Source organism: Entelurus aequoreus, linkage group LG21, assembly GCF_033978785.1.
Source record: "Entelurus aequoreus isolate RoL-2023_Sb linkage group LG21, RoL_Eaeq_v1.1, whole genome shotgun sequence".
NCBI lineage: Eukaryota > Metazoa > Chordata > Actinopteri > Syngnathiformes > Syngnathidae > Entelurus > Entelurus aequoreus.
The window spans coordinates 22,975,329-22,999,227 of NC_084751.1; the positions used below are offsets into that span (position 1 = coordinate 22,975,329).

The 23,899-nt window shown below is 41.0% G+C and overlaps 3 protein-coding genes across 5 annotated transcripts in view; 1 reads left to right on the top strand and 2 right to left on the bottom strand.

Moving 5' to 3' along the window:
- Positions 1-6: 6 nt before the first annotated feature.
- LOC133638507 (uncharacterized) lies at positions 7-2,101 on the bottom strand. Of its 2 annotated transcripts, none has more exons than XM_062031183.1 (6): positions 1,594-2,101; positions 980-1,097; positions 794-912; positions 566-665; positions 281-402; positions 7-219 (listed from the first exon to the last, which is right to left on the bottom strand). In XM_062031183.1, exons 1-6 carry the CDS (start codon positions 1,673-1,675, stop codon positions 155-157), a joined length of 606 nt encoding a protein of 201 aa, XP_061887167.1. In that variant the 5' UTR covers positions 1,676-2,101; the 3' UTR covers positions 7-154. The 2 variants fall into 2 exon arrangements, with proteins under 2 accessions (XP_061887167.1, XP_061887166.1); XM_062031182.1 differs by having other exon boundaries at positions 7-203; positions 1,594-2,073.
- A 19-nt stretch (positions 2,102-2,120) lies between these two features.
- Positions 2,121-10,583, top strand: rpl28 (ribosomal protein L28). Of its 2 annotated transcripts, none has more exons than XM_062031185.1 (5): positions 2,121-2,178; positions 2,529-2,616; positions 4,089-4,212; positions 9,485-9,603; positions 10,448-10,583. In XM_062031185.1, exons 2-5 carry the CDS (start codon positions 2,536-2,538, stop codon positions 10,535-10,537), a joined length of 414 nt encoding a protein of 137 aa, XP_061887169.1. In that variant the 5' UTR covers positions 2,121-2,178; positions 2,529-2,535; the 3' UTR covers positions 10,538-10,583. The 2 variants fall into 2 exon arrangements, with proteins under 2 accessions (XP_061887169.1, XP_061887170.1); XM_062031186.1 differs by lacking the exon at positions 2,121-2,178 and adding an exon at positions 2,186-2,261.
- A 9,047-nt stretch (positions 10,584-19,630) lies between these two features.
- pdcl (phosducin-like) overlaps positions 19,631-23,899 on the bottom strand; it is a 47,156-nt gene continuing 42,887 nt past the window's right edge. Inside the window, exon 14 of the mRNA XM_062031395.1 lies at positions 19,631-20,553. Within this exon, the coding sequence (XP_061887379.1) occupies positions 19,990-20,553 (564 nt within the window). The 3' untranslated portion in view covers positions 19,631-19,989. The remainder of the gene's footprint in view (positions 20,554-23,899) is intronic.

Genomic DNA, 23,899 nt, shown 5'->3' on the forward strand with positions numbered 1-23,899 from the left:
CATTACTCAAGTAAGTCAAAAGCTTAAACTTGTACTCATTGTTCTCAGTCCAAAGTTCAGTTGTCCATCTCACAACACCAATATGGATTGTATTCTTGTTTATGTCTCCAGAGCTGCTTGTGCTTTCTGCACAGCAGCCTCCAGCATGGTACGCTCACTTAGCAGCTGGTGGAGAACACCTGTGTCCATCTCCAGCAGCATGCCTACACAAAGAGGGAACTGGAAATAAATGTTTACCTAGTTGGTTGAGATGGCGGAACACGCTGTAGTCTTATTTTACCGGTAATGTCGTGTGCATGACACTGGTCTAATTTCTCCACCAGTGAGAAAAGCTTTTCTCCCAACCTCTCTGCATCTTCAGTGTCTGAAAAGTCACTGATGTCTGTCTCCTCCACATGCTGTCTGTAAAAATCACATATCAGGAAGAAAATCTTATATTAGACCGTTGATTGATTCAAATGTTCTCATTTCTCATGCGAAAAAGTAAATACAAAGTAGGCTTCACTATAATTCACCTTTAAGTGCAAATATGAGAATGATCAAAGCCAGAATATAAGTCACATACTCTTTTAAAGTCCTGAGCGCTTTGTTCACCTGCTCTTCCAGCTGTTTGGGATCTGAGAGAAGGTTTAAAACCGCCTTCTTGTGCTGCTCCAGTAACATACCTTGTGGAAATTAAGCAAAATGTGCATCTTCATACACAATAAACAATGATTTGAACAAGACTGTTTGACCAATGTGTTGTTCAGAGATGTTGATATGAAGCAGTACATTAAACGAGAAGCTAACAAACCGGTGATCTTCTGTGAGTAACCAGTGTCGAAAACATTTACAAGGTCAAAAAGCTGCTCGCCCAAAGAGTCTGAAGACACCGAAAGGTCATCTTCTTCTTTACTCTTTATTTTGCTGCAACTGAACATGTGTATGAGTCAAATACATCTCAAACTTAATTCAATCCGGTCTCCTCTTCTGCATGTACCTGGGCTCTTTCTGGTCCAACTGCAAAGCGCCAACTGCTTTTTCCACAGCTGCATTGAGCATGGCCTCATCTTGCAGTATCTGACTCAAAACATGACCAGGAAGTTCCAGCAGCATACCTGGAGGGAATGGATGCAGGTACATACTTCACATGGTTTGTATATACAGTGTTAGTAAAGAGATTGATTGATTGAGACTTTTATTAGTAGGTTGCACAGTGAAGTACATATTCCGTACAATTGACCACTAAATGGTAACACCCGAATTAGTTTTCCAACTTGTTTAAGTCGGGGTCCACTTAAATTGATTCATGATACAGATATATACTATCAGATATATACTATCATCATAATACAGTCATCACACAAGATAATCATCAGGGTATATACATTGAATTATTTACAATGTTACATGGGCATATGATGGATATTAAGTTAAAGTACCAATGATTGTCACACACACACATACACTATGTGTGGTGAAATGTGTCCTCTGCATTTGACCCATCCCCTTGTTCACCCCCTGGGAGGTGAGGGGAGCAGTGGGCAGCAGCGGTGCCGCGCCCGGGAATCATTTTTGGTGATTTAACCCCCAATTCCTATTATGTTTACTCACCTGTCAGTTTACCAGCATCGTCGCTGTGTTTGGGGTAAATGCGACTGTACAGCTGCTCACCAAGTGCTTCCTCTTCCTCCATGTTTGCTCACGTTTAAGCAACTGTGTTATTTCACCGGACTGGGGCATATCTTTTGAACGATTTTCCTCATTTCGTCAACTATTTGTTTTTTAAACAAACTCCCACTATCGGAGTATTTAAACCGCATAACTTTCGTTGCAGTCATGCAATTTGTTTCTCAAATAGTCTTTCTGTCGGTTGAAATATTTTAACCCGATTGTCAAAAAACGGCTGTTCATAAACAAAAGGCGCTTAATGATGACGTGGAGGACCAACGACGCGTGCCTTTACGATGTGTTCATTTGCTTCTTATTTGAAAACTAGTGCTAAGGTGAATTTTACATTTTAACCGCATAGAAAATATTCCAAATGTATTGTTTTGTACAACTCGTAATATAATGTAATTTTGAATGTAAAAAATGTTATCAAAACAAAAAAAGGAACTGACGCGGACGCGGAGTGATCTCTAGTTGAGGTTGGGTAAAGCGGTTTCCGCCCTCTCCGGTCTTTTCCTCTGCTAAAAGGTAACGTGGTCGTGTCGGCTTCTACCACACAGCCATTAAACTATTGAAAAAGCATATTTTTCACGTTAGGTTGGGGAATTTGAGTAAGATATTATTGTTCAGTATACTTTTTCACACCCCATGTACTAATACATATCCCAGTGTAGTTAAAATATTAGGTAATACGTCGTGTTTGTTAGGCCTCGTGTCGAGCTAGCGTTAGCAAATAAGCTCAGATTAGCTATCACGCTGTTCATGAAAGTTAAACATAAATATGCAATGTTACACAAATACCAATCGTATATGGTGTTTTTCGTGATTCATTAAAATGACTATACCTTATCTATTAACACGTTGGTCTTGTTTTCTAGGTTCATCATGTCGTCCCATTTGCAGTGGATGGTCATCAGGAACTGCTCCAGCTTTCTCATCAAGAGGAATGGACAGACATACAGCACCGTAAGTGATGTGTATTCAACTATCCAATTCCCTTGTTTTTCAACATACTTAGTAGATAATATTAAGAACAGACACTGCTTACTTAAACGGGAACTCCACTTTTGGGGGAATTTTGCCTATGGTTCACAATCATGAGACACGACGAACATATTTTTTTAATGGATCCTAACTTGAACATACACGTAAAAAGTCCACCTGCAACGAAGCCAAAGTGAGGTCCTCTATTCCAGTGTTTTTCAACCACTGGACGCTAAAGACTGCCTTTAAGGCATGCCCCCAATATTGTTGTCCGGGTGATGTTAAAATAATCACTAATGCAGACAAACTATAGTAGCACCGTGATTACACGCTCTATATTAACATCGAGTGGTAAATTGCTTTTTCGCTTGCGGTAGTTCATTATACATCATGAATCTTGCCTCTCACTTTGATAGTAAAAGGATGAGGATGTATTACAACAAGTTGGTACACTTTGACAGCCAATTTAGACCAGAGAACGGCATGAAAAGTTGCTAGGTTGCACACCCCTTTTCTTTGACGATTAAGAGTCATCCTTCATCTAAACGGGACTATAACAAAATTCTATCCATCGGCATCATAATGACAGCAGCAGACATCGTACCATTAGTGATGTTTTGTATGTTTATTGGCTCTCTTGAAGTCAGCAGTGAGTAATCTGATGTTGGGGGAAAAAAATCAGTGAACGTTGTGATGTTTTTTAAATTAAAGCGCTTCGTATGCTTAAAATTAGCTAAATATGTAAATAATAAATGTATTTTATTACATTACATTTATACTCACAGAATGTATATAAAACCTTAATGGGGGTGTTTGGATGTTATTTTTAGGGCTTTTATAGGCAGAATAGAAGGACTTCCATAGGCTCCATTGTAAGCCGAATTTTGATCGCATCATTTACTATTCAAAATACATTATAAAAATAAGAACATGTGTTCTTGTCTTACATAAGATTTGCAAATGATAGGCAGAATTCCCCCCCCAAAAAGTGAAGATCCCCAATGGGCTGCATTTCTGAACATGTTGGTAGTTGAATACATCTTACAAAACTGAGCATTCTTTTGTCACGGTATACATTTGATTCGGCCTATGTTTTCACTGGTGATTTCAATAGCAGAATAGATGTGTGATAAAATGGACCCAAAAATAACATAAGTCATGTTGTAATATAATTTATCAGTTGGTCGTGAGTTCAAACCCCGGCCGAGTTATACCAAAGACTATAAACATAGGACCCATTACCTCCCTGCTTGACACTCTGCATCAAGGGTTGGAATTGGGGGTTAAATCACCAAAAATGATTCCCGGGCACAGCCACCACTGCTCCCCTCACCTCCCAGGGGGTGATCAAGGGTGATGGGTCAAATGCAGAGAATAATTTCACCACACCTAGTGTGTGTGTGACAATCATAAGGAAAGAAGGATTAGTATGTTAATATATTATTTGATGACAGGAGCCTAACAACCTGAAGGCTAGGAACTCCTACCGCTTCAACGGGCTGGTGCACAAGAAGACTGTAGGTGTGCAGCCAGCTGCTGATGGCAAAGGTGTGGTTGTCGTCCTCAAGAAGCGTAAAGGTAAATTTTGTTTTAGTGTGTAAACTCAAATGTTCATAGTGTTCATATTCTTGTTTTCCACCACTTTATTAGCATTGTCTCTCACTTACACTCCAACATTCAAACCTCTTTGAAAACAGCTGTTTTACCACCCTCTGCCAACAATATACAAAATGATTTTCCCTTAAACTGTTTAATGGCAGGATCAGTGCCTATTACATATGAGAATGGTGGATACAATTAAGGCTGCCGCTATTCATTATTGTAGTAATCGAGTACTCTTGTTGATTAGTTTGTTAGACTAGTAATCAGATAAAACTCAATTTATAGCCCTAAAGCGAATTTTAGGGAAAATAATTGAAATTAAGAAATGATTACTTCTACTTATCTTGTTTTATTTTCTTATCGTTTTTTAATCTTGTACACTTTAATTAGCTTATTTTACCTTTTATGAGCTTTTTTAACCTTGGTTTACCTTCTAATACTCCGGTTTACAATCGTTTGCCTTCTGTTTACCTTCTGTTGACCATTTTTACCCTCCAACTTGTTTTACCTACTATTTAACTTTTTTTTTTTTTTTTTTTACATTGTTTTACCTTCTATTGACCTTGTTTTACAATCTTTTAGCTTATATTGAACTTTTTTTAAAACATTTTTAAAAAATGTCATTTATTACCGTATTTTCCGGACTATAGAGCGCACAGGGATATAAGTCACACCCATTCAGTTTTAGAAAAAAATATATTTTCCATACATCAGCCGCATTAGACTATACGCCGCAGATATATACCTTGTGTAATGAGTTTTTTTACATAGAAATATTTTGTAAATGTTTATTTACCGTATTTTCCGCACCATAAGGCGCCCCGTGTTATTAGCCACACGTTCAATGAACGGCATATTTCAAAACTTTGTTTACCTATTAGCCGCCCCGTGCTATTAGCCGCACCTACGCTACGCTAAAGGGAATGTCAACAAAACAGTCAGATAGGTCAGTCAAACTTTAATAATATATTACAAACCAGCGTTCTAACAACTCTGTTCACTCCCAAAATGTAATGTGCAAATGTGCAATCACAAAAATAGTAACACTCAAAATAGTGCAGAGCAATAGCAACATCAATAACTCAACGTTGCTCGAACGTTAATGTCACACACCCCTTAAAATAAACATTTAAAGCTCACTTTCTGAAGTTATTACTCATCCACAAATCCATCGAATTATTCTTCTTCGGTGTGCTTCACTTGTTTTTTGACACCATCAGTGAAGTGGACGTGCATGCAGTCATAGATCAACAGGGACGTAGCTGCGTGAAAAAAGTCACCCGGTGTCTTCGCTCATCCTTTCTTCATCCATCCATCCCTTCGAGTTAGCTTTTATGATGACGCCGGCTGGAAAGTTCTCTTTTGGCAAGGTCTTCCTTTTGAATATCACCGTGGGTGGAAGTTTCTGGCCGTTAGCATGGCAAGCTAGAACCACAGTAGGACTTCTCATTCCCTGTGGTGCAAATATTCACCGTACGTGCTCCCGTTGTATCCACAGTGCGGTTCACAGGAATATCAGAAGTCAGTGGAACCTTGTACGCGTGTCTCTTAGTAGGAGACCTTTTGTGGTCTTTACAGAAACACACAAATGAAATGAAACATAATATCCGCGCGCTTCTTCTTCTACGGGGGCGGGTGCGGTTGCTTACAGTAGAAGAAGAAGCGCTTCCTCTTCTATGGGGCGGTTGCTTACCGTAGAAGAAGAAGCGCTTCCTCTTCTACGGGGAAAAAGATGGCGGCTGTTTACCGTAGTTGCGAGACCTAAACATTATGAAAATAAATATTAATATTAATCCATATATAAGGCGCACCGGGTTATTAGCCGCACTGTCAGCTTTTGAGAAAAATTGTGGTTTTTAGGTGCGGCTTATGGTGCGGAAAATACGGTAGTAGGAATGTAACCGTGTCAAAATCTCGAGGTGCGATATTATCACGGTATTAAGGCCACAGTTCAATTTGGTTCTGGTGCACGTCCAAAAAAAAATGTTAGTGTGTAAAATTACAGTGGCAGGAATGTTTAGGATAAACATAATTACTGTAATTGATCACAAATATAATGCTAAAATGTTCTAATCATACTTACTACAATTTGTAAGTACAAAGAATTGTGCAGGAACATCCACTGTTTCAAACAAATATAAAAAAATAATTTACAGTTGATTGTGTGTTATGCAGTAATGTTCAGTTTAGTCTCCCTTAACTTTTATCTCGTGTAACAAGTGTAATGCAATTATGTTCAGTTTAGTCTCCCTTAACTTTAACTTTGATGAATAGCAGCATTCTTGACATTGGACATGTTTTATATCAGTTTAAAAATGCTGTTCCTCAGAAAAGTTTACTATATAACTTTTAATAATGGAAATACCTAACAAACTGATGTTTAGTTTTGTTGGCTTCATCTTTTCTTGGTGACTGAGGTGGCAACTTTGCCAAGGTGTACAGTGCCTTCCGCCTGAGCGTAGATAGGCTCAAGCCCCCCTCACAACATCGAGAGAGACAAGAGGTAGAAAATGAAAGATGGAACGAGAATTTATCAAGTAGTTTTTCAGTTCCCTCATATTTCCCGCAGTGTACAGCTTTTTGGTGATTTCCCTCCGTGCGTTGTGACGTGACTGACTGAATCTGTTTTTGCTGGGAAACGATTGAGACGAAAGTGGTGCACCTTGTTTTGCAGAACACCGACTTTCTTACCTCCCCCAAAGAGATTGTTTGTGCCGGCATTTAGGGATAATTATGATGACATTTTCAGGAAGTATCCAAAAAACAATTCCTCTCATCTTCAGCCTGCTCAGTGGCCTTGTGGTTAGTGTCCGCCCTGAGATCGGTAGGTCGTGAGTTCAAACCCTGGCCGAGTCATACCAAAGACTAAAAATGGGACCCATTACCTCCCTGCATCAAGGGTTGGTATTGGGGGTTAAATGAGCAAATTGATTCCCGATTGCAGCCACCGCTGCTGCTCCCCTCACCTCCCAGGGGGTGGAACAAGGGAATGGGTCAAATACAGAGGGTAATTTCACCACACCTAATGTGTGTGTGACTATCGGTGGTACTTTTGACTTTTTAACTTACGAACTCACTTTGTGCTTACGCCGTTTCAAGCTCCCCGCCTTGCTGGCCTCGCACTGTGCAGAGGATTCTGGGAGATGTAGTGTATTTTAATTTTGTGAAACTGAAACAATACAAAAATAATGACATTGTAACTTAATATTAACACACACTTCTAGGCCTGTTAGCATATAAGCTAATGCTAATGACGCTAGCTTCACTGCAAATATGCAGGAAAACGCTACTACAGACATTACACATTAAATGTTTTAGTAAGTATGAATTGTTTTAAATTGTGAAACTTAAAAAGGTTGCCTGGAGTGATGCATGAAGAATCCTTATGAGCAAAAACGCTATGGATGGTTTTCCTTCTGGTTTAAGGCATTAAAACAGGAATTACATTTTCAACCCGCACTGCCTGCAGTAAGCAAACTCGTCCAAAAGATGGCCCCATAGCACAAACAATAAAACACAATTTCAGTCCTCTGCTTGGGTTTAATGAAAACTATTGAACACACATGGCCATTAGAAAAACCAAATCCATGAATAAGCCGCAGGGTCTAAAGTGTAGGGAAAAAAGTAGCAGCTTATAGTACGGAATTTACGGTAATATACACCCAAACGATAAATGGAAGCTTTATTCTAATTGATTTATCGGTTAATCGTTGCAGCCCTAGATGTAGTGAGTGGGAATTGGTAAGTCTAATAACAATATATAGAACATTTGTAATAATACAAAAGCTATTTAGCATTAGTGTTTGCTACCTATTGTTTGAGTACAGACTCGAAATACAAACATGCTGTTAGGGATGTAACGGTATAACGATAAACCGCGGTAAAATTCCCAACGGTTAGCAATACCGTTTGAATTTTTAATTACCGAAAACTTTTAATTTCTTATTGTTTTTGGGCAACAATGCTTACTTCCTGGAAGCAGAGTCACAGCAACGCTGGTGCATGCGCACTAGCGTCGTTGGGCTTGGAGAAAACATGGCGGAACACAACTAAATGACTTGGCTACGTAGAGTTCCCCTCTGAGTTTTGTTCAACTTCATTTTCCCACGCATCATTTCCGTGGAGTCCCGGTGTGCATTTAAGAGCGCACTGCACTTTTTAGATGGTGATATGTAATGAGGAAAAAGCTGACACGTTAATACTATTAATAAACAAAAAACTTAATTTGTCTTTAAATATATGAGTAGACATTAACAAATTACATGAAGGCGTCAGGTTCACGCCCCAGCCCAACTCTGTTTTACCTAACATAATCAATAATCGTGATTTCAATATCGATAAATATTCTTAATTATTAGTTTACCATAATCGTGCAGCCCTATGCATAAGACTAGAACACTATTTTTATCTATATGGACAAAAAGAGCAGTTACGTCTTATAGCCAACAGGTGCCACCTTGCGAAATTCTTAAATTTGTTTTTATTTTTGTGTGTCTTATGTCCATTAAGTGCTATGTTGCACAATTTTCTCATTTATTTTATTCATGTTATTGTTTTATTTCTGCCATATTACTTTGTTTATAATGCTTGTGTTGCTTTCATGTGCACATTCAATTTCTACTTGAGGTCCACGAAACAGTGTTTTTATCTACAATAATGTTTCTTCTACAAAGGAAATAATTTTGAATGTGGTTGTTTCTTTAAAATACTGCGATTATAATGATAACCGTGATAATTTTTGTCACAATAACCTTGATAACCATGCTATATAATGTTGTTTCAAATCGGGAGACATTATAATAACACCTTGCCTGAATACTTACAGATTTATAGCACTGAAAGTGTTGAAAAAGAAAGCTAATAAACCTTTGATACGATTACATTTCAAGGCTTGGTTTGGTTTCTTCCTCTTCGCTTTCCTCTCGCTCCTGATCAAACTCTGGCTTATAAATACATTTACAGTTGGGATGTTAAAATGTGTTGCTGTTGCCATTTCTGATAAAAAAGTAATGTATTGTATTTTTCGTTTTTTTGTGAAAAGCATTTCTGACCCTTAATCCTACAAAAATGTTGAACGGTTAAGTGAAAAGAGGTGTTCCCCGTAGCATGTATGATGTGTTTAACTTAGTAGTTGGTTATTGTTTAAAAAAAAAGATAAGACCACAATAGTTCAGGACTCTACTACCAATAACGCCACTGAGCTAGATAACAGTGGACATATGTGCTAAGATATTTTCTCGTTTCACAGGTCAGCACAAGCCCGTCAATTCTTACGAGAAGATCACCATCAACAAGAACTCCCGTGCCACTCTCAGCAGCCTGAGGCACATCATTAGCAAGAACAAGTACAGGAAGGACCTGCGCATGGTGAGTTAGGTTTTTGTTAGTGACAGTCTCAATCCCAACATTCAGGCATGTGAAATTTACACGGACATCCATGTTTTTAAACTTTCCTTTTCATGTCTAAATATCACCTCAGCGGGGTTATTTAAATGAAATATCAATATATTGTTAACACACTGTATGTTCCAAACCAGTTGTAGTTCTAAAGAATGTATTAGTAGCCAGCGAGAAAGTATATTTTTGATGTGACCGATTGTAAATGGAGGTATATTACTAGAGGGGCCGTGGCTACAGGGTAGTTGCCAAATGGGAAATGTTTTTTGAGTTCTTTGTATGCATGTTAATACAATTTTACATTTTCTATTATGTTCGTAAATTATCTACTAAAAAACAAAAAATTATGTGGTACATTAAATGGGAAATGTAAGTGTCAAAAAGACAGCCAAAATTAAAATAGTGTTGGAATGCACCCAATTGCTGGAAATAGTCTTGATTTACAAAATGTACTTTCAGGGTTTGAGTGCACCTGGGGATAGGTTGATTGGCAACACTAAATTGGCCCTATTGTTTGAATGTGAGTGTGAATGTTGTCTGTCTATCTGTGTTGGCCCTGCGATAAGCTGGTGACTTGTCCAGGGTGTACCCCGCCTTCCGCTCGAATGCAGCTGAGATAGGCTCCAGCATCCCCCGCGAACTCCAAACGAGACAAGCGGTAGAAAATGGATGGATGGATGGTTTGAGTGGCAGCACTTAGTGCTGATATAAATTGTCCCTTTTTTCCCTAAATTGTCCTTTTTTTTTTTCCTCTCGAAGGGTGCTCGTATTACTGATCATTGCTTCACCAGCATTTGTTATTCCTTCCCCCCAGGCTGCCCTGCGTCGTGCCAGTGCCATTTTGAAGAGCCAGAAGCCCGTCGTGGTCAAAAAGAAGCGCACCAGGGCTACAAAGACTGCATAAAGTGATATGCAGAATTACAAATAAAGGCTTTGTGTTTGGGGGAAAAGTGATTATTGACATTCAGTTTATTTTTAAACTGTCTTGACTTGGTTGAATGAATGTACCGTATTTATTTTTGTACTATAAGGTGCACTTAAAATCCTTTTCATTTTCTCAAAACTTGACAGTGCGCCATAACCCGGTGCGACTAATGTACGGAATAATTTTGGTTGTGCTTACCGACCTCAAGGCTATTTTAGTTGGTACATAAAAGATATATGGCAGTCACACTTAAGAGATACATGTAGACTGCAATATGATGGCAGTCACACAAAAGAGATACATGTAGACCGCAATATGACTCGAGTAAACACCACCAAAATGTTATGATCCATTGAAAATATAAAACATTACACACGGCGCTCAAAAGTCTTATCAAATGTTTTAGTTGACTTTGGTAAGCTATGAAGCCGCACGACTTGATGGATTGTACTGTGCTTTCACATACGAGTATTATTATGGTGTGTGTATAAGGTAAGACATTATCTGGAGTGTAGTTTAAAATATTATGCAAAAGATCCTTTTCTTAACCTTCTGGTACCTGCTGATATGTATTTGGGATCTGCATAAGTCCTGAAAATTTGCGCACCTCCGCCTTAGTAGTCCATGCCGAAACCATAGTCGATAAGCTTCTTTTTCTCTAATTGTTATGGGACATTCATCCTCCGCTGTTGCCATTTCTAATATAAAGTAGTCTAAAGTCCTTATATCTGTCAGTAAACTTGCCATGAATGCGCTAAAACATAGTGGTGTAGTGAGTTTACATTATTCACCCTAGAACTTTATGGAGAGTTCCGGTCGAACGTTTTTTCACAGGACACCTTTCCGGCGTTATTGCACAAGTGAGCCACAGATGAGGAGATGCTGCTCAGTTATTGATTTAAGTAAAGTCTGAATGTCATTAAAATAGTTAGCACCCTCTTTTGACACTTCTTCCACTCCCGTCCTTGCGCGCTACACCGCTCAACAAAGATGATGGAGAAATGACGCTGTCGAAGGTGAGCCACGTAAATAACCGCCCACAAAACGTCGCATCCTGAAGCGACTGTCAGAAAGCGGCTTGAAGATGATCTGTAAAACATAATCTATGCAACATTTTTACACTATTACATGTTATGTAGGCCACAAGGAAGTGTTTTTAATTTAGAAAAAAATATGCGCCCTATAATGCGGTGCGCCTTTTGTATGAAAATACACCTGACTAGACCCGCTCATCGGCAGTGTTCCTTATAATTTGGTGCGTCCGGAAAATACGTTGAGTCAAATTTGCTTTTTACTGTAAGCTGTTCTTGAAATGGCGGAACACTACACAATAGTCTCCCAAGCAAGGAAACATTGGGCTCAAAAAAGTTCTTTTTATTTTTTTATTTTACTTTTTGTGCTTAAATTATTCAACAGTTTCAAACCATATCCATATTTTTATACTGTATTTCAAAATTAATTTTTTATGTTCTTTGTAAAAAAAAAATATAATTTTGGGGGAAACAAAATATGCAATATTTCCGAAAACGGGGCAACTTGTCCAGGGTGTACCCCGCCTTCTGCCCGAATGTTGCTGGACCTGGACAGTCCTGCTCCTTAATGCTTCAGTCACACACATGAATCAGACAAAAATATAACCTTACCTACTAAATTGCTTAGCTATTTTACATTATATTAATATCTATCTTATTTTTAAAAAACTCCAAACTCGCTGCATTTGCTCAGAACAAATACAAACTTTATTCTTACGTCATGGCTATATTTGCTGATGCAGAAACATTGGATAGATTTTTTTTAAACAGCCCACGGGCAGCTTTCCATCCATTGCAACCGGCGAGGGGGAAAAAAACAAGTCTCCTCCCCTTTAGTGATAAAATCACTGCAAGAATCAATCTAGCGAACGCGTCTCTTCACATTGTGTTTGGAAGGATGCTGTGGTGTTTACCATGAGGCCTCTTCTTGGGCCTCCTTTGACCTTACTGCTTCTCCTGATGGCACCGGGTCATTGCTTTGAACTGCAGGACACCATCCACGCGCTGATAGAGGAGAACATCCACCTTCACGACCAGTTGGAGAACCTCACCCAAGCTCTCCGGAAGCTCAGGCGTGTTCTCTGGCATCACTCAAATGGTACACACTCCTCTTTTAGCATTGTGCAAACAAACGTCTTGAGAAGTTTATACTTTTTACTTTTTCCAAATAGATTTTGTAAAACATTGTGTCCCTTTCTTGGAGTAAGATTTAAACTCCAGTAATTGAATATATTGTTATCATAACCTGTTTTTTAACCACTTATCCAGCTGCAAGATCAACACCATTTATATTTTTTATTTTCTTTTTATTATGTCATCTCTGGTTGTACAAACCCCGTTTCCATATGAGTTGGGAAATTGTGTTAGATGTAAATATAAACGGAATACAATGATTTGCAAATCATTTTCAACCCATATTCAGTTGAATATGCTACAAAGACAACATATTTTTTGCAAATAATCATTAACTTTAGAATTGGATGCCAGCAACACGTGACAAAGAAGTTGGGAAAGGTGGCAATAAATGCTGATAAAGTTGAGGAATGCTCATCAAACACTTATTTGGAACATCCCACAGGTGAACAGGCAAATTGGGAACAGGTGGGTGCCATGATTGGGTATAAAAGTAGATTCCATGAAATGCTCAGTCATTCACAAACAAGGATGGGGCGAGGGTCACCACTTTGTCAACAAATGCGTGAGCAAATTGTTGAACAGTTTAAGAAAAACCTTTCTCAAGCAGCTATTGCAAGGAATTTAGGGATTTCACCATCTACGGTCCGTAATATCATCAAAGGGTTCAGAGAATCTGGAGAAATCACTGCACGTAAGCAGCTAAGCCCGTGACCTTCGATCCCTCAGGCTGTACTGCATCAACAAGCGACATCAGTGTGTAAAGGATATCACCACATGGGCTCAGGAACACTTCAGAAACCCACTGTCAGTAACTACAGTTGGTTGCTACATCTGTAAGTGCAAGTTAAAACTCTCCTATGCAAGGCGAAAACCGTTTATCAACAACACCCAGAAACGCCGTCAGCTTCGCTGGGCCTGAGCTCATCTAAGATGGACTTATACAAAGTGGAAAAGTGTTCTGTGGTCTGATGAGTCCACATTTCAAATTGTTTTTGGAAACTGTGGACGTTGTGTCCTCCAGACCAAAGAGGAAAAGAACCATACGGATTGTTATAGGCGCAAAGTTGAAAAGCCAGCATCTGTGATGGTATGGGGGTGTATTAGTGCCCGAGACATGGGTAACTTACACATATGTGAAGGCACCATTAATGCTGAAAGGTACATACAGGTTTTGGAGCAACATACAGTATGTTGCCATCCAAGCAACGTTACCATGGACGCCCCTGCTTATTTCAGCAAGACAATGCCTAGCCACGTGTTACATCAACGTGGCTTCATAGTAAAAGAGTGCGGGTACTAGACTGGCCTGCCTGTAGTCCAGACCTGTCTCCCATTGAAAATGTGTGGCGCATTATGAAGCCTAAAATACCACAATGGAGACCCCCGGACTGTTGAACAACTTAAGCTGTACATCAAGCAAGAATGGGAAAAAATTCCACCTGAGAAGCTTCAAAAATGTGTCTCCTCAGTTCCCAAACGTTTACTGAGTGTTGTTAAAAGGAAAGGCCATGTAACACAGTGGTGAACATGCCCTTTCCCAACTACTTTGTCACGTGTTGCAGCCATGAAATTCTAAGTTAATTATTATTTGCAAAAAAAAAAAAAAAGTTTATGAGTTTGAACATCAAATATCTTGTCTTTGTAGTGCATTCAATTGAATATGGGTTGAAACGGATTTACAAATCATTGTATTCCGTTTATATTTACATCTAACACAATTTCCCAACTCATGGAAACAGGGTTTGTAATTCTCTTTGATTGTTTTCTTTCATTCACCACAGCCTGGAATTACATTTCTGCACCATTCCATTGAATTGTTTTCTATGTCGATAGATCCAACACATCAAGTTGCACCTCTGTCTTAATTACTTTTAAAACATGTTTTTTTATTTAACTTGATCTTTTCTTACAGATCCAACACATCACGAGCACCATGAACATCACAACGAGGACGTGCAGCATCTCTGGGAGGAGTGGTCCCAACAGGGTGGGTATTACATTTAAAACCAGCAGTCTGTTTTTTTAAATCATTGTTGCATACGGCAAGGAAGGGATTCATTCCTGGGTGGATCTCGTGTAAGAGGAAGGGGGGGGGGGGGGTTAAGTCATTTTGCAATGCAGTGTGCTATTAAAATGATGGAAAGCACCACTCTACATCTGTGGTGAAAGCTGGAATTGCCACAAAACACATGATTTGATATTCATTCATCCCTCTACTGCCATCTGGCGGCTAAAGTGGATAGTGTGCGCACCCCCAATTCATGTGTCGAATGGGGGCCACATGAATCACCTTCTGACTGTAGGTGAAAACGTTCTTTTTTTAAAAAAAATTGCCATTAATGCAGTTTAAATTGTTTCTGTTTTTTTCTGGTAGGTGTAAGCGAAGAAACCCATCTTCTTTTGGAGCATGCATTCTGTGGACATGACCTGCATGGCTCTGCAGGGCCTCTGCATGACTGGCCCAGCATCCTCCTCACAATGATGACTACAGCCTGCATCAGCTTGCTGCTACATTAGCTTGATATGCCTGAATGCTTTATAAAAGCCTAATTTATGGTATGTTTTTATACATAGTATACAAAACCCAAAACCAGTGAAGTTGGCACGTTGTGTAATTGGTAAATAACAACAGAAGACTATGATTTGCAAATACTTTTCATCTTATATTCAATTGGATAGACTGCAAAGACCAGATATTTAATATTTGAACTGAGAAACATTTTTTTTTTGTGCAAATAATCAACTTAGAATTTAATGGCAGCAACACATTGCAAAAAAGTTGGCACAGGGGCATTTTTACCACTGTGTTACATGGCCTTTCCTTTTAACAACACTCTGTAAACGTTTGGGAACTGAGGAGACCAATTTTTGAAGCTTTTCAGGTGGAATTCTTTCCCGGGGTTTTTGTTGTCGTATTTTACGCTTCATAATGCGCCACACATTTTCAATGGCAGGCCAGTCTAGTACCAGCACTCTTTTACTACAAAGCCACACTGTTGTAACACGTGGCTTGGCATTGTCTTGCTGAAATAAGCAGGGGCGTCCATGATAACGTTGCTTGGATGGCAACATATGTTGCTCCAAAACCTGTATGTACCTTTCAGCATTAATGGCGTCTTCACAGATGTGTAAGTTACCCATGTCTTAGGCACTAATACACCCCCATACCATCACAGATGCTGGCTTTTCAACTTTGCACTTATAACAGTCCGGATGGTTCTTTTCCTCTTTGGTCCGGAGGACACAACGTCCACAGTTTCTAAAAACAATTTTAAATGTGGACTCAACAGACCACATAACACTTTTCCACTTTGCATCAGTCCATCTTAGATGAGCTCAGGCCCAGCGAAGTCGGCGGCGTTTTTGGGTGTTGTTGATAAATGGCTTTCAATTTGCATAGTAGAGTTTTAACTTGCACTTACATATGTAGCGACAAACTGTAGTTACTGACAGTGGTTTTCTGAAGTGTCCCTGAGCCCATGTGGTGATATCCTTTACACACTGATGTCGCTTTTTGATGCAGTAACGCCTGAGGGATCCAGGTTCACGGACATTCAATGTTACGTGCAGTGATTTCTCCAGATTTTCTGAACCTTTTGATGATATTACAGATCTTAGATGGTAAAATCCCTAAATTCCTTGCAATAGCTCGTTGAGAAATGTTGTTCTTAAGCTGTTCGACAATTTGCTCATACATTTGTTGACAAAGTGGTGACCCTCACCCCATCCTTGTTTGTGAATGACTGAGCATTTCCAGGAAGCTGCTTTTATACCCAATTATGGCACCCAACTGTTCCCAATTAGCCTGTGGGATGTTCCAAATAAGTATTTGATGAGCATTCCTCAACTTTCTCAGTCTTTTTTGCCACTTGTGCCAACTTTTTTTGAAACATGTTGCAGGCATCAAATTCCACATGAGCTAATATTTGCAAAAAATAACGTTTTCCAGTTTGAACGTTAAGTATTTTGTCTTTGCAGTGTATTCAATTGAATATAGGTTGACAAGGATTTGCAAATCATTGTATTGTTTTTATTCACGGCCAACTTTGGTTTTGGGGTTTGTAGTATATGTGTACATACCAGGAAAATTATAACATTAGAATAAATGAAATGGAGTGCCATCCACACCAAGATATGTGTGTAATAAACTTTATATTTAAATGTCAAAACTATTTCACAGTGAATTTTGACTCTCACTTATTACATTTCGAGGCTCTTACAAGCATTTATTTGTATTGCTCTTGCGCTACTCGAAGACCTCTATGAAAAATACAAACCAAGGACCCAGATTCCCCTCGCCTGGACGCGGGTCACCGGGGCCCCCCTCTGGAGCCAGGCCCGGAGGTGGGGCACGATGGCGAGCGCCTGGTGGCCGGGCCTGTCCCCATGGGGCCTGGCCGGGCACAACCCGAAGAGGCAACGTGGGTCCCCCCTCCAATGGGCTCACCACCCATAGCAGGGGCCATAGAGGTCGGGTGCAATGTGAGCTGGGCGGCAGCCGAAGGCAGAGCACTTGGTGGTCCGATCCTCAGCTACATAAGCTAGATCTTGGGACGTGGAACATCACCTCGCTGGGGGGGAAGGAGCCTGTGCTAGTGCGCGAGGTGGAGAAGTTCCGGCTAGATATAGTCGGACTCACTTTGACGCACAGCAAGGGCTCTGGAACCAGTTCTCTCGAGAGGGGCTGGACTCTCTTCCACACTGGCGTTGCCAGCAGTGAGAGGCGACGGGCTCTTGTTGCCCCCCGGCTCAGAGCCTGCACGTTGGAGTTCAACTCAGTGGACGAGAGGGTAGCTTATCTCCGCCTTTGGGTGGGGGGACGGTCCTGACTGTTGTTTGTGCTTACGTGCCAAACGGCAGCTCAGCGTACCCACCCTTTTTACTCGAGGGAGTACTGGAGAGTGCTCCCCCGGGTGATTCCCTCGTTGTACTGGGGGACCTCAACGCTCATATTGGCAATGACAGTGAAACCTGCAGAGGCGTGATTGGGAAGAATGGCCGCCCGGATCTGAACCCGAGTGGTGTTTTGTTATTGGACTTTTGTGCTCGTCACAGATTGTCCATAACAAACACCATGTTCAAGCATAAGGGTGTCCATATGTGCACTTGGCACCAGGACACCCTAGGCCGCAGTTCCATGATCGACTTTGTAGTTGTGTCATCGGATTTGCGGCCTCATGTTTTGGACACTCGGGTGAAGAGAGGGGCGGAGCTTTCCACCGATCACCACCTGGTGGTGAGTTGGCTGCGATGGTGGGGGATGATGCCGGACAGACCTGGCAGGCCCAAACGCATTGTGAGGGTTTGCTGGGAACGCCTGGCAGAGTCTCCTGTCAGAGAGAGTTTCAATTCCCGCCTCCGGAAGAACTTTGAACAAGTCACGAGGGAGGCGCTGGACATTGAGTCTGAGTGGACCATGTTCCGCACCTCTATTGTCGAGGCGGCCGATTGGAACTGTGGCCAGAAGGTCGTTGGTGCTTGTCGTGGCGGTAATTCTAGAAACCGCTGGTGTAGCGGTGAGGGATGCCGTCAAGCTGAAGAAAGAGTCCTATCGGGTTCTTTTGGCCCATAGGACTCCGGAGGCAGCAGACAGGTACCGACAGGTCAAGCGGTGTGCGGCTTCAGCGGTCGCAGAGGCAAAAACTCGGACATGGGAGGAGTTCGGGGAAGCCATGGAAAACGACTTCCAGACGGCTTCGAAGCGATTCTGGACCACCATCCGCCGCCTCAGGAAGGGGAAGCAGTGTACTGTCAACACCGTGTATGGTGAGGATGGTGTTCTGCTGACCTCGACTGCGGATGTTGTGGATCGGGTATAAAAGCAGCTTCCTGGAAATGCTCAGTCATTCACAAACAAGGATGGGGTGAGGGTCACCACTTTGTCAACAAATGTGTGAGCAAATTGTCGAACAGCTTAAGAACAACATTTCTCAACGAGCTATTGCAAGGAATTTAGGGATTTTACCATCTAAGATCTGTAATATCATCAAAAGGTTCAGAAAATCTGGAGAAATCACTGCACGTAACATTGAATGTCCGTGAACCTGGATCCCTCAGGCGCTACTGCATCAAAAAGCGACATCAGTGTGTAAAGGATATCACCACATGGGCTCAGGAACACTTCAGAAAACCCCTGTCAGTAACTACAGTTTGTCGCTATGTATGTAAGTGCAAGTTAAAACTCTACTATGCAAATTGAAAGCCATTTATCAAACACGACACAGAACAAACCAAAAATAGTGAAACAAAAATGAATATTATCAACAACAGTATCAATATTAGTTACAATTTCAACATAGCAGTGATTAAAAACCCCTCATTGACATTATCATTAGACATTTATAAAAAAAAATAAAAAGAACAATAGTGTCACAGTGGCTTACACTTGCATCGCATCTCATAAGCTTGGCAACACACTGCATGTGTCCAATATTTTCACAAAGATAAAATAAGTCATATTTTTGGTTCATTTAATAGTTAAAACAATTTACATTATTGCAATCAGTTGATAAAACATTGTCCTTTACAATTATAAAAGCTTTTTACAAAAATCTACTACTCTGCTTGCATGTCAGCAGACTGGGGTAGATCCTGCTGAAATCCTATGTATTGAATGAATAGAGAATCGTTTTGAATCTGGAAAAAAATCGTTTTTGAATCAAGAATCGTGTTGAATTGAAAAAAAAAAAGATTTTGAATCGAATCGTGACCCCAAGAATCGATATTGAATCGAATCGTGGTACACCCAAAGATTCACAGCCCTAGTAGATACATTCGAAAATCGTTTAAATAAATTATAAGACGCCGTCAAGTAGAAAACGGAAGTTACCATTGACGCATGCGCAAACTGATCTGGCAGTTCAATAAATCGGGCACTGACATGGTCAATTAAAAATACAACCAGTTGGAGGGTACGGATTTATTTTTTTTCGACAATAACGAAAACGTTGCAGCACATATAAAAAGAAGAACAAAGTGAAAGGGTTCCTATTCTAGATGTACTTAAATATTAAAAGGATAACATAAGTGGGATGAGATGGTTCCGTCTTATGCTTAAACTAACAATAAATAGACATGAAACAAAACACATAAATTACTTAGCATGGCAACAAGCAGAAAACTTAAATGTGGAAGGATGAGTGCCCAGTGAGTGATTTTATTTGAAATATTTATACTGTGTAGAAAAAAACTAGATCAAAAGAGTCCATTAGGGAAGTGTATATGTTTTCCAAGCATGTACAACAAAGTAAGACGATTACTGTTCTAGTCTATGTCAAGGTCAGAGTCGTCATCACTCTGATTGCTCTGCATGATGGCTCCATTGCGAACCGTCTTTGCGACGAGTGGGGACTTTTCAGGCAACATGCCGTACTCTTGCAGGAGCGCCTCCACGTCCACGGCGAAGAAATCCTCCCCCAGCTGGTCTGTCAGCCTCACAAAGTTGCCGATCAGGTCTCCCCCTTTGTACACCAGCAGGGCAGGCAGGGCGCTGTCTCTGAAGAGCGCACTGGTGCTGATGGCGGAGCTGCGCACGCTGCAGAACTTCACCAGAGGATACTCCTGAGCCAAGCACATCAGGCTGCCGCGCATGGCCTCGCAGCCCGGCACGTCGGGCTCGTAGATGTGGATCATGACCAGCGTGCTTTTGTCTTCCTTGTCCAAGGCCTCCAGAAAGTCCTCCCCGCTCGTAAGCTCGTGGACGCGTTCGAAGCGCTTGCCTCGGCACAGCTGCCGTCGCATCTCCTCGATGCGCTGCATGCGGTAATGCTGGAGGAAGTCCTCGTCGTCTTTTCCCTCCTGCAGCATGTTGTACTCCTGCATGGTCATCTGTACACCGATTTCAAAAAGGTAATCTTGGTTGTTTGGATCTTAATAGGAAATAATGCAGTTACAATTAAACTCTACCCAGGTCAAATGGGAGGGAAAAAAAAGACAAAATACATTTTAAACAATTACTTACACTACCGTTCAAAAGTTTGGGGTCACCCAAACAATTTTGTGGAATAGCCTTCATTTCTAAGAACAAGAATAGACTGTCGAGTTTCAGATGAAAGTTCTTTTTCTGGCCATTTTGAGCGTTTAATTGACCCCACAAATGTGATGCTCCAGAAACTCAATCTGCTCAAAGGAAGGTCAGTTTTGTAGCTTCTGTAACGAGCTAAACTGTTTTCAGATGTGTGAACATGATTGCACAAGGGTTTTCTAATCATCAATTAGCCTTCTGAGCCAATGAGCAAACACATTGTACCATTAGAACACTGGAATGATAGTTGCTGGAAATGGGCCTCTATACACCTATGTAGATATTGCACCAAAAACCAGACATTTGCAGCTAGAATAGTCATTTATCACATTAGCAATGTATAGAGTGTATTTCTTTAAAGTTAAGACTAGTTTAAAGTTATCTTCATTGAAAAGTACAGTGCTTTTCCTTCAAAAATAAGGACATTTCAATGTGACCCCAAACTTTTGAACGGTAGTGTACATGTGTCATATATGAATAAGATTACATAAATGAATGTGTCATTCATTTATTTAATCTATAATCACATTTAATTATCAATTTCAAAATTTGATTATGTAATAATTTTTTAACTATTGATTTCATTATTTCAAAATGTAACGAATTATTTCCTGTTGTATTATTTCATAAATAATTTTTTTTATGATTACAAAAATATCTTATTTTTCCGTTAATTGAGTTAATGTAAAAGCAAGTTTCATTATTCAACCATTTACTTGATAATTTCAACATTATATTAATTATAGCAGTGCACTATCAACACTGTGTATGGTGAGGGTGGTGTTCTGCTGACCTCGACTGCGGATGTTGTGGATCGGTGGAGGGAATACTTCTAAGACCTCCTCAATCCCACCAACACGTCTTCCTATGAGGAAGCAGTGCCTGGGGAATCTGTGCTGGGCTCTCCTATTTCTGGGGCTGAGGTTGCTGAGGTAGTTAAAAAGCTCCTCGGTGGCAAGGCCCCGGGTGGATGAGATCCGCCCGGAGTTCCTTAAGGCTCTGGATGCTGTGGGGCTGTCTTGGTTGACAACACTCTGCAGCATCGCGTGGACATCGGGGGCGGTACCTCTGGATTGGCAGACCGGGGTGGTGGTTCCTCTCTTTAAGAAGGGGAACCGGAGGGTGTGTTCTAACTATCGTGGGATCACACTCCTCAGCCTTCCCGGTAAGGTCTATTCGGGTGTGCTGGAGAGGAGGCTACGCCGGATAGTCGAACCTCGGATTCAGGAGGAACAGTGTGGTTTTCGTCCTGGTCGTGGAACTGTGGACCAGCTCTATACTCTCGGCAGGGTCCTTGAGGGTGCATGGGAGTTTGCCCAACCAGTCTACATGTGTTTTGTGGACTTGGAGAAGGCATTCGACCGTGTCCCTCAGGAAGTCCTGTGGGGAGAGCTCGGAGAGTATGGGGTATCGTACTGTCTGATTGTGGCGGTCCGCTCCCTGTATGATCAGTGCCAGAGTTTGGTCCGCATTGCCGGCAGTAAGTCGGACACGTTTCCAGTGAGGGTTGGACTCCGCCAAGGCTGCCCTTTGTCACCGATTCTGTTCATAACTTTTATGGACAGAATTTCTAGGTGCAGTCAAGGCGTTGAGGGGATCTGGTTTGGTGGCTGCAGGATTAGGTCTATGCTATTTGCAGATGATGTGGTCCTGATGGCTTCATCTGGCCAGGATCTTCAGCTCTCGCTGGATCGGTTCGCAGCTGAGTGTGAAGCGACTGGGATGAGAATCAGCACCTCCAAGTCCGAGTCCATGGTTCTCGCCCGGAAAAGGGTGGAGTGCCATCTCCGGGTTGCGGAGGAGACCCTGCCCCAAGTGGAGGAGTTCAAGTACCTCGGAGTCTTGTTCACGAGTGAGGGAAGAGTGGATCATGAGATCGACAGGCGGATCGGTGCGGCGTCTTCAGTAATGCGGACGCTGTATCGATCCGTTGTGATGAAGAAGGAGCTGAGCCGGAAGGCAAAGCTCTCAATTTACCGGTCGATCTACGTTCCCATCCTCACCTATGGTCATGGGCTTTGGGTTATGACCGAAAGGACAAGATCACGGGTACAAGCGGCCGAAATGAGTTTCCTCCGCCGGGTGGCGGGGCTCTCCCTTAGAGATAGGGTGAGAAGCTCTGCCATCCGGGGGGAGCTCAAAGTAAAGCCGCTGCTCCTCCACATCGAGAGGAGCCAGTTGAGGTGGTTCGGGCATCTGGTCAGGATGCCACCCGAACGCCTCCCTAGGGAGGTGTTTAGGGCACGTCCGACCGGTAGGAGGCCACGGGGAAGACCCAGGACACGTTGGGAAGACTATGTCTCCCGGCTGGCCTGGGAACGCCTCGGGATCCCCCGGGAAGAGCTGGACGAAGTGGCTGGGGAGAGGGAAGTCTGGGTTTCCCTGCTTAGGCTGCTGCCCCCGCGACCCGATCTCGGATAAGCGGAAGAAGATGGAAGGATGGATGGATATTAATTATATAATGAAATATTTCATGAATTAAATCAATTATTTCATAAATGTATCTTTTTTAATCATTTAATGGACCTCTGTCAAACTCAGCCACCAAAGTCAGTGGGCAGGGCTAACACATAGCTTAGAGTTTGACAGATAAAAGCTTGACACACAGGTTCATGAAATAATTAAATAAATCATTAAATTATGAAATAATGAAATCATTAAATAATTAGCAAAAGAATTAAAGCATGTTTACATTAAATTAAGTATTAAATAATTAAATAATTAAATGCACATTTACATTAAATACATATGTAATAATACATTCATATATTTGATTACAATAATAATTGACGATTATAACGATTAGTCGGATAATAAAGCGTACACATATTTAATGGCTCTAATTTTTCCATTGACTTCTAAATGCATTATTTTAGGCATGTGCTTACGAACAACAAAAATGACTAATTCATTCATAAATAATTATTTATACTGTAACTGTGCTTGCTCATTCAGCTGTTACAAAAACTAAATTGACTATTAAAATGTTGTCCATTTAAAAGAAAGGAAAAGCAAAGTGCTAAAAAAACAATTACCTTTGTTTATATATTCAAAAACCTGTTTTTGAGACGTTTAAAAAAGGTGCACACTGGTATATTGACTACTGATTAACTCTAGGCAGTTTTAGCACTCTAATAGACTCAATGTGTA